This window comes from Cherax quadricarinatus, chromosome 55 (genome assembly GCF_038502225.1).
Source record: "Cherax quadricarinatus isolate ZL_2023a chromosome 55, ASM3850222v1, whole genome shotgun sequence".
Classification (NCBI taxonomy): domain Eukaryota; kingdom Metazoa; phylum Arthropoda; class Malacostraca; order Decapoda; family Parastacidae; genus Cherax; species Cherax quadricarinatus.
The window spans coordinates 2,045,429-2,056,581 of NC_091346.1; the positions used below are offsets into that span (position 1 = coordinate 2,045,429).

The following is an 11,153-nucleotide window of genomic DNA, read 5'->3' on the forward strand; positions in this document are numbered from 1 at the left end:
CTTCTCTCTCTTCTCTCTCTTCTCTCTCTCCTCTCTCTCCTCTCTCTCCTCTCTCTCCTCTCTCTCTCTCCTCTCTCTTCTCTCTCTCTCCTCTCTCTCTCCTCTCTCCTCTCTCTTCTCTCTTTTCTCTCTCTCCTCTCTCTCTTCTCTCTCTCCTCTCTCTCTCTCTCTCTCTCTCTCTCTCTCTCTCTCTCTCTCTCTCTCTCTCTCTCTCTCTCTCTCTCTCTCTCTCTCTCTCTCTCTCTCTCTCTCTCTCTCTCTCTCATACAGACGAGGTGTGACAAAGCTCAGGAAACAGAGAGAGGACCTAGTAGCGATCAGTGAAGAGGCGGGACCAGGAGCCGAGTCTCGACCCCTGCAACCACAATTAGGCGAGTACAATTAGGTGAGTACGTACACACACACACACACACACACACACACACACACACACACACACACACACACACACACACACACACACACACACACACACACACACACACACACACACACACACACACACACACACACACACACACACACACAAAAAAAAAAAAAAAAAAAACGAATATGCTTAGATAAAGAGAGAGGCCCAGCGACAGTACGAAAATGACATAGCATCGAAAGTCAAGTCTGACCCGAAACTGCGGTTTAGCCACATTAGGAGAAAGACAACAGTCAAAGACCAGGTGGTCAGGCTGAGGAAAGAAGGTGGGGAACTCACAAGAAACGATCAAGAGATATGCGAGGAGCTCAACACGAGATTTAAGGAAGTATTCACAGTGGAGACAGGAAGGACTCTGGGAAGACAGGACAGAGGGGGACACCAACACATTCAACAAGTGCTGGATGATATGCACACAACTGAGGTGGTGGTGAAGAAGCTGCTTGATACTTCAAAGGCAATGGAAGAGCATGATCAGGAGATTCGAGCGGAGCTGCTGCTGGGGTGCAGAGCTCCTGAGCAGAGACTTCGAGCGGAGCTGCTGCTGGGGTGCAGGGCTCGGGAGAAGGCTGCTGAAGTCTCTGGAGGAGACTGTTGGAGGCATTGGGCAGAGTACTGGCTTGGCGCAGTACTCGTGCTGTGTAGGTCTTGGGACCTGTGGCTTAGTTCCTGTGATGAACTGCCCTCTGAACTACATTGTAAGTTATATTCTGTTTTACCAAGCTAATTGTATTCCCTGTCTCACTGCTTATGTGTACCACCCCATTTATCTAAACCCCAATGATATACTCCTGTTCCCAAATATATTATTGTACAAGGACTTAATAATAAACTGTGTTTGAGTAGAATAGTAATATTCACTGTCCCCATTATTTATTCTTTTTTCTTATATTTTATTATGTTTATATGAGTGAAGAATGGGCGAGGCATATGTTAGTGAGTAGTGTAGAGTTAATGAGAGTGTCGTGGTGGTCACCACTGACCTGTCATTACCTACCTACCTCCGCTAATCATCTCACTCCTAACACCGCGCCTGCCTCTCCCCTGCCTACATAATCCCTTACTCCCATATCCCCCACTTATATCCTATTCAACCATTACCCCCCTACATGACATGGTGTCTAAGCGGTGGTGGTTCTTATTATTTTTATAGTAGGAACCAGTCCCATGTGCCTTATTTTTGACTGCTCGGTTATACTTGTTATGCTACCATTTGCTACCACTTTTTTTTTTCTTGTGTGTGTAAAATCTAAAGTGAATATCTGTATGATATTATAATCCTAGTGACCTTAACTGTCCTTTTTTGACGGTGGGTCTAAATAATTGTTTGGGTGTAATATTATATTTGGTGGAGTTGGTTGTTGGTTTGAGATAAATGGTGGAGAATATCAGTATTTGGGTGAGACTTTTGGGGGAAGCAATTACTGGCCGAAATTGAATATTTACAGAGGAATGAGAAGTCACCCAGCCCGCCTTGGAAGACTTACCCACAACTGTCACCCATTGAAGAGTTGCCTATGATTGCTGTCCACCTGATGTGCCCAGTCACCCAGCTGATATGCCCAGTCACCCAGCTGATGTGCCCCAGTAGATGTATTGCTGCCCTGGTCTGTCATCCAGTGTAGTGGGTGTCTGTCTGCGTCACCCAGCCTCTGTGACCATCACCCACGGACCGCCAGTTACCAGCAGTTGCCAGGGATGGGTGACCGCACCTGTTGTTGATGACCTGAAGTGACCTCACCTCACCCCGAGCAACTGACCATTGCCTGCTACTGCTGATGTCGGCTGCTGTGATGCTGTCTATGCTGTGGCCGTGCTGTGATGCTGTCTGCTATGCTGTGGCCGTGCTGTGATGCTGTCTGCTATGCTGTGGCCGTGCTGTGCTGCTGTGATACGGCCTTGCTATGATGTTGAGATGCTGCGGCCGTGCTGTGATGCTGGGACCGTGCTGCGATGCTGTGGCTGTGCTGTGTGCTGCTGTGATGCGGCCGTGCTGTGATGTTGAGATGCTGCGGTCGTGTAATGATGTTGAGATGCTGCGGCCGTGCTGTGATGATGGATATGCTGTGGCCGTGCTGTGATGCTGCGATGCTGCCTAGCTCAAGAGGAGATGGCGGTGATGCTGCAGTGGTGTGTGAGGGATTCTGGCTGGTGTGCCAGGACAGGAGAATCTACTATGAAGGAGTTGCCATCCTCGGAGATGTGGAAGGACGTGAGCCGCGGAGATGGACTCCAGCTGCTGGGACCAGCCTGCTTTCAAGGGCGGCATGGAGGTGTGTCCTGCCTTGCTGGTCGACCTGTGCGACAGGTATGCGGGGATGCCCTGCCAGTCATGAGAGACAATTAAGAGTGTGAGATGTCCCCAGCCTACTTTGACTTGCCAGAAGTGTTAGTGTTACCTGTGTGAAATAAGGTGACCTTGAAAACGGTCCAGTGATTATGGCCACCTTGTTTTATGAGGCCAGTGAATCCTAGTAGTGGCATAGGATAATGGAGGGTCTTAGCTGCGATGCCTACCCTGTCTCGATTTTCAGATGTTGTAGTGTGCATGTGAAGTGTGCCGAAAATGCGACCTTGGTGGTCGTGAAGTGGTCCAGTTGCAGTTACTTGAAAGAATGCAACCCGTTGGAGCAGTTTTCGACGCCATAGAAGCCTAGAGAGGTTTGGCCCAATGGTTAACGTGCGAGGGTGACTAGCATTGGCTAGTGCATTTCTAGTAGAAGTAGGGAAGGCACTGGATCCCGATATTTAGGTTTAAGGAGAAATGACGGGTAAGGAGGCTTTGCACCAGAGAGCGACTATTATGCTGGCCAACTGCCAGGTGTACTGATTATGCTGCCTTGTGGTAGTTGAGGAGGTTGAGGGAAATATAATTGTATTATGTATAATTTTGTCTTTATATTGTAATAGATTTAAGGGATTAGGATTAAAATAGTCTAATAACTAGGACAAATTGTCCTAGTTCTCAGATATTTTAAATTGGGGGAGAAAGGGGGATGTGATGTAGTTCAGCTGGGCTTGTGAGGTCTCTGGGGAGACCTAATTTAACCAATTATATGGTCACACCTTGCCTTGGCAAACGTCTGTAGCCACGCCCACATCTGAGGTCTTTTGTTCTTGACGGCGTCAAATCCAGGCGTCAGGTCGTACACGTGGTTGTGGAGGGTGCTTGGACCACCATAAAAGCCCAAGGAAGAGCATGATCAGGAGATTCGAGCAGAGCTGCTGCTGGGGTGCAGAGCTCCTGAGCAGAGACTTCGAGCAGAGCTGCTGCTGGGGTGCAGGGCTCGGGAGAAGGCTGCTGAAGTCTCTGGAGGAGACTGTTGGAGGCATTGGCCAGAGTACTGGCTTGGCGCATTACTCGTGCTGTATAGGTCTTGGGACCTGTGGCTTAGTTCCTGTAGTGAACTGTCCTCTGTGCTATATTGTAAGTTATATTAATTTTCGTCAAGTTGATTGTATTTCCCTGTCTCACTGCTTATGTGTACCACCCCATTTATCTAAACCCCAATGATATACTCCTGTTCCCAAATATATTATTGTACAAAGACTTAATAATAAACTGTGTTTGAGTAGAATAATAATATTCACTGTCCCCGTTATTTGCTATTCCTATTTCTTATATTTTATTATGTTTATATATGAGTGAAGAGTGGGCGAGGCATATGTTAGTGAGTATTGTAGAGTTAGTGTCGTGGTGGTCACCACTGACCTATCATTACCTACCTACCTCCGCTAATCATCTCACTCCTACTGCCTCGGCTGTCCCCTACCTACTGACTCCCCCCACTTACCCCCATATTCCCCTAATCATTACCCCCCTACATGACAATGGGACAGGACAACATCTCCCCATGGGTCCTCAGGGAGGGAGCAGATATACTGTGTGTGCCATTAACCACAATCTTCAACACATCCCTTGAAACTGGGCAACTACCTGAGGTATGGAAGACCGTAAATGTAGTTCCCATTTTTAAAAAGAGACAGAAAAGAGGCACTAAATTACAGACCAGTGTCACTGACCTGTATAGTATGCAGAGTCATGGAGAAGATTATCAGGAGGAGAGTGGTGGAGCACCTGGAACGGAACAAGATTATAAACGACAACCAGCACGGATTCATGGAAGGCAAATCCTTTGTCACAAACCTTCTGGAGTTTTATGATAGTTACAGAAGTGCGACACGAGAGAGAGGGGTGGGTCGATTGCATTTTCTTGGACTGCAAGAAGGCCTTCGACACAGTTCCTCACAAGAGATTAGTGCAGAAGGTAGAGGATCAGGCGCGTATAACAGGAAGGGCACTGAAATGGATCAGAGAATACCTGACAGGGAGGCAACAAGAAGTCATGGTACGGGATGAGGTATCACAGTGGGCACCTGTGACGAGCGGGGTCCCACGGGGGTCAGTCCTAGGACCAGTGCTATTTTTTATATATGTGAATGACATGATGGAAGGAATAGACTCAGAGGTGTCCCTGTTCGCAGATGTGAAGTTAATGAGGAGAATTAAATCAGATGAGGATCAGGCAGGACTTCAGAGAGACCTGGACAGGCTGGACACGTGGCCCAGCAACTGGCTTCTTGAATTCAACCCTGCCAAGTGCAAAGTCACGAAGATTGGAGAAAGGCAAAGAAGACTGCAGACAGAGTATAGGCTAGGTGCCCAAAGACTGCAAACCTCTCTCAAGGAGAAAGATCTTGGGGTGACCATAACACCGAGCACGTCTCCGGAGGCACACATCAACCAGATAACTGCTGCAGCATGTGGGCGCCTGGCAAACCTGAGAATAGCTTTCCGATACCTTAGTAAGGAATCGTTCAAGACACTGTACACTGTGTACATCAGGCCCATACTGGAGCATGCAGCACCTGTTTGGAACCCACACCTGGTCAAGCACGTCAGGAAATTAGAGAAAGTGCAAAGGTTTGCAACAAGGCTAGTTCCGGAGGTCAGGGGTATGTCCTACGAAGAATGGTTGAGGGAAATCGGACTGACGACATTGAAGGACAGCAGGGTCAGAGGAGACATGATAACGACATACAAAATACTGCGCGGAATAGATAAGGTGGACAGAGACTGGTTGTTCCAGAGAGAGGGACACAGAAACAAGGGGTCACAATTGGAAGCTGAAGACTCAGACGAGTCATAGGGATGTTAGGAAGTATTTCTTCAGAGTCGTGAGGAAGTGGAATAGCCTAGCAAGTGATGTAGTGGAGGCAGGAACCATACATAGCTTTAAGACTAGGTATGACAAAGCTCAGGAAGCAGAGAGAGAGAGAGGACCTAGTAGCGATCAGTGAAGAGGCAGGGCCAGGAGCGATCAGTGAAGAGGCAGGGCCAGGAGCTGAGTCTCGACCCCTGCAACCACAATTAGGTGAGTAGTACAATTAGGTGAGTACGTACACACACACACACACACACACACACACACACACACACACACACACACACACACACACACACACACACACACACACAAAAAAAAAAAAAAAAAAACTACCTGCCTGGAGTCTACCTGGAGGGCATTCTGGGGATCGACGCCCCCGCGGCCCGGTTCACGACCAGACCTCCCGGTGGATCAGGGCCTGATGAACTAGGCTGTTACTACTAGCTGTACGTAGTCCAACGTACGAACCACAGCCCGGCTGGTCCGGCACCGGCCTTAGGTATCTGTCCAGCTCCCTCTTGAAGGCAGTCAGGGGCCTATTGGTAATTCCCCTTATGCTTGGTGGGAGGCTGTTGAACAGTCTTGGGCCCCGGGCACTTATGGTGTTTTCTCTTAGTGTACCAATGGAGCCCCTACTTTTAACTGGGGGTATTTTGCATCGCTGCCCTACTCATGTTTACACATGACAGCACAGCGAACACATTACATATGAACGCAATTCAAAATTCAAAATGCACTAGTGAGCACTGTTGTGAACACAAGATAGTACACGTGAAAACATTGCAACGTGAACAAGGAAATGAACACTGCTGAGGGAACAAGTGAAGGCAATATGAGCAATAATCAGTGTAAGTGGAAACAGTACATGAACTCAGGTGAACACAAGTGAAAACCAGGTAAACTAACAGATGGAAGCATTGAACACACTATATGAAATAAGCACATAAATGAACACACACATATGAACACAAGTGTATGCCCTGTAACAAGGAAAATATGTGAACACAATACTCAGGTGAACACAAACATAAAAAGTGGACACAAGCGATCGCATAACTGAACCCACAGTACATGTAAATAAACACACAAATGAACAGAACAAGTTAACATAAGGTAACACAGGTGCTCACATAACAAACAAGTGAACATTACTGTTAAGGACACACTTAAGAGTTTAAACACACGAATGTTTGAGTGGAGTGAGAGGATTGTAACCCGTGGTACAGTCTTACCAGGACGTCACCTTAACCACTGCACCACGGAGGTTAGTATCTCACTCTCTGGGTTCAGATTCCCTTCTCGCTTTCGAGTAATCTTTTTCGTTCAACACAAATTTGAACCACTGCATTGTTTTCATGAGGAAACGCTAAATCCGTACGGTTTATACAGCCCATATTGAATGGGGGGGGAGAGCACTTGGACAGTGTCGAAGTGTAGGGCCACTAGCAGCACCAGACGAACCTGGACCATGGCCACGCTCCAGGAATAGAAAAACTCTCGGAGCTCATTAAAGGTGATCCAAGGTTTATGAAGTAGAATAAAAAATTTTGAAAGCATTGAACGTATTTGGGTGATAGAAGCACTGGAACCGAGAGGTAATGAGGTTTAATACAAGGATGGGTGAGCTTGGTTCTTTGCATGTAGAGGAGTGGAGGAGAGTAAGTTATGTACTGACCACAGGTGTTTGCTTGCAGCTTGAACGTGAACGTGTGGAGGAGATGGGTGGATGTGTCATCAACATCCAGGGAACGTGGAGAGTCTTGGGTCAGCTGGCTGTCTCCAGGGCTATAGGTGAGTATCTCTTATTAACCACCCTCAGGTAACTTTACATCTTGTGTAAATATTTAGAAAATACACAAATTGAAGAATTAAACACTTTTTCAACATTCACATTACCTTCATAATGGTTGAAATTAGCATTAAGCTTACTACTACCACGAGTGTTCTCGGATCATGAACAACTAGCTCTGCTGGGTGCATGATCTTTGAAGGATCGCTGGTTAAGTGCTTAAGGTAATGTGTAATTATATATATATATATATATATATATATATATATATATATATATATATATATAATATATATATATATATATATATATATATATATATATATATATATATATATATATATATATATATATATGTCGTGCCGAATAGGCAGAACTTGCGATCTTGGCTTAAATAGCAACGTTCATCTTGCCATATAGGACAAGTGAAAATTTGTGTATGCAATAATTTCGCCAAAATCATTCTGAACCTAACGAAAAAAATATATTTCACTGTGTTTGTTTAGTATTAAATTATTGTAAACAAATCTAAAATATATTTAGTTGGGTTAGGCTAAAATAAATTGCTCTTGTTATAATAAGGTTAGGTAAGTTTTCTAAGATTCTTTTGGTGTAAAATAAATTTTTTTACATTAACATTAATGAAAAAATATATCTTTAAACGTATAAGAGAAAATTTTAGAAAGGACTTAATTTTAAATGAGTTCTTGCTAATTGACCAGTTTTACATATTCGGCACGACATATATATATATATATGCAAAACAACCACTCTGAAAGAATAGAGAAATTCCAAGCGCTTTCGTGACTACTCACATTATCAAGGAACTATGAAAGTGAAGCATCCAAGGAAGCTATATAAGGGGTCCGGCCAGCACCTCACTATCAGATCCCACAACGGTTAAACACGTGACGCGCGGCGGGCCAACTTGGATAGGTCCTTTGCACAACTCACCCCCAAGCTATTTATTTGTCCAGTGTATTATTAAATTCTTCCCAAATTCTGTTAATTATAAATGGATCTAATTTATATAAACCAAAGGAAATATTCATATTATTGTCAAAACTGCTTTTTATGAAACAAGATTCAATTATATTCCTGTCGACCATGGACTTGCTTGATACTACTTTCTCAACTTTTTGAAAATCAATTGGATGGTTAAAATCTCTTACATGAATAAATAGAGCATTGGAATCTTGTCCAGTTCTAATGCTATATTTATGTTGTTTTAATCTTAGTTCGAGATTTTTACCAGTTTGACCGTAATAAACTTTATCGCAAATTTTACAAGGAATCTTATAGACACATCCATCAGCATTTTGGGGGGAATTCTTTATCAAAAGTTTTTTTACTGTATCAAGATTTTTGAATACAACTTTAATATTAAAAGTCTTAAGAAGAGAAGGCATATCAACCAAGTTTTCATGGTAAGGGAGAACCAACATATTTTTAGTTGAATAAGGCTGGTTGCCCCTTTTTGGATTATAAAAAGTGTTTCTAGCAACTTTAAAAGATTTATCAATTACATTTCTTGGGTATTTTAAATCATTACCTATTTCATAAATTTTGGATATTTCCTCATCTATGAACTCAGGACTACAAATTCGTAAAGCTCTCAAAAACATTGATGAGAAAACAGGCAGTTTGACTCTATCTTGATGCGAGGAATAATAGTGGACATAGGAACAGTTATTTGTAGGTTTTCTGTAAATTTTAAATTTGAATTCATTATTACCCTTAATAATTAAAACATCTAGAAAAGGCAATGAGTTATTTTCTTCAAACTCAACAGTAAAGTTTATAGAATGGGCTAAGCTATTTAATTTTCCAAGAAAATGGTGTATATCTACATTTTGGGGCATAAGACACAAAATATCATCAACATATCTGAACCATTTAGCTCTATTAGGGAGGATTGTGTTAAGCAACCTTGTTTCAAAAAATTCCATGTATAGGTTACTAAGAACAGGTGAAAGAGGATTTCCCATTGCCATACCAAACTTCTGAGTGTATGGCAATGGGAAATCCTGATGGATGTGTCTATAAGATTCCTTGTAAAATTTGCGATAAAGTTTATTACGGTCAAACTGGTAAAAATCTCGAACTAAGATTAAAACAACATAAATATAGCATTAGAACTGGACAAGATTCCAATGCTCTATTTATTCATGTAAGAGATTTTAACCATCCAATTGATTTTCAAAAAGTTGAGAAAGTAGTATCAAGCAAGTCCATGGTCGACAGGAATATAATTGAATCTTGTTTCATAAAAAGCAGTTTTGACAATAATATGAATATTTCCTTTGGTTTATATAAATTAGATCCATTTATAATTAATAGAATTTGGGAAGAATTTAATAATACACTGGACAAATAAATAGCTTGGGGGTGAGTTGTGCAAAGGACCTATCCAAGTTAGCTCGCCGCGCGTCACATGTTTAACCGTTGTGGGATCTGATAGTGAGGTGCTGGCCGGACCCCTTATATAGCTTCCTTGGATGCTTCACTTTCATAGTTCCTTGATAATGTGAGTAGTCACGAAAGCGCTTGGAATTTCTCTATTCTTTCAGAGTGGTTGTTTTGCATATTTTGAAATCACCTGTTTACTGTGATCTTATTGCATATATATATATATATATATATATATATATATATATATATATATATATATATATATATATATATATATATATAATTTATTTAATTTATTTATAGTTATTTATATATAGTTGCTGATCCCCTGTATATGTTGTGTAGCATAGTTGAGTATCATAGTACCATCCATATGTATTACATATAGACGACCCCTTGCTAACCTTAGCGGCTATATATATATATATATATATATATATATATATATATATATATATATATATATATATATATATGCAAGGAATTTGCAAGAGAAGGCGAAATATACACAAACACTGATCTCTGGCCGAAGGAGACTCGAACCTACGAACCTTGGAACAAGGTACACAGTGTTGTAAGTCTTCTCCCTGAAAGCTGGCTGCCTTGGATCAACGTCTCGTGTGAGCTGGGCGCCAAGGTATTGTCCAGTGTGGTGAAAATGGTAAAGCACTGCGTACCTTGTTCCAAATTTCGTAGGTTCGAGTCTCCTTCGGCCAGAGATCAGTGTTTATATATATATATATATATATATATATATATATATATATATAAGCGCTTGCGTGTGCTTACATCTTCACTGGAATTGAAAAGCGTTTTATATGTTAAACACTGAGGTCACACCTCACTCTGGGAAGGAACAACTCACCCAGTGAGGTGCTACCTAACTCAAACGCTGTAGGAGGCCTACTGGTCCATAAATTGTTATAAATAATAAAGTTTTTTCAATGAAACTGTAAATTACAAATAAGTGAAACCTCTAATTATTTCCAGCCAATAAGAAGAAAGAAAGTGTATGGGTAATTAAAACATATTAGGCCATAATCTCAACAAAAGCATAAGAAAAAAGGAGCACTGTAGTAGGCTCGCCTGCCCTCCCATGAGACTCCAAAATTTACCACCCATACACATACATTTGTTTAACATATGTATAAAATTCAAGACAAATTAACAAAAAAGGCACAATACTGTGACTGGAACGATACACAAATAACCTGCACATAAAAGATAGGAGCCTACGACGACGTTTCGGTCCGACTTGGACCATTTACAAAGTCACACTAACCAGAAGTAGAGCAGGACGGGTATATATAGGCAGGAAGTGGTAGTGGAAGTAGTAGTAGTGGTGGTAGAAGTAGTG

General features: G+C 42.3%; 1 protein-coding gene across 1 annotated transcript in view; it reads left to right on the plus strand.

Annotated features, from left to right (window-relative positions):
• LOC128698917 (mucin-2) overlaps window positions 1–11,153 on the plus strand; it is a 770,561-nt gene that overhangs the window by 161,702 nt on the left and 597,706 nt on the right. The window contains exon 4 of the mRNA XM_070096780.1: window positions 7,290–7,386. Coding sequence (XP_069952881.1) covers window positions 7,290–7,386 — 97 coding nt within the window. The remainder of the gene's footprint in view (window positions 1–7,289; window positions 7,387–11,153) is intronic.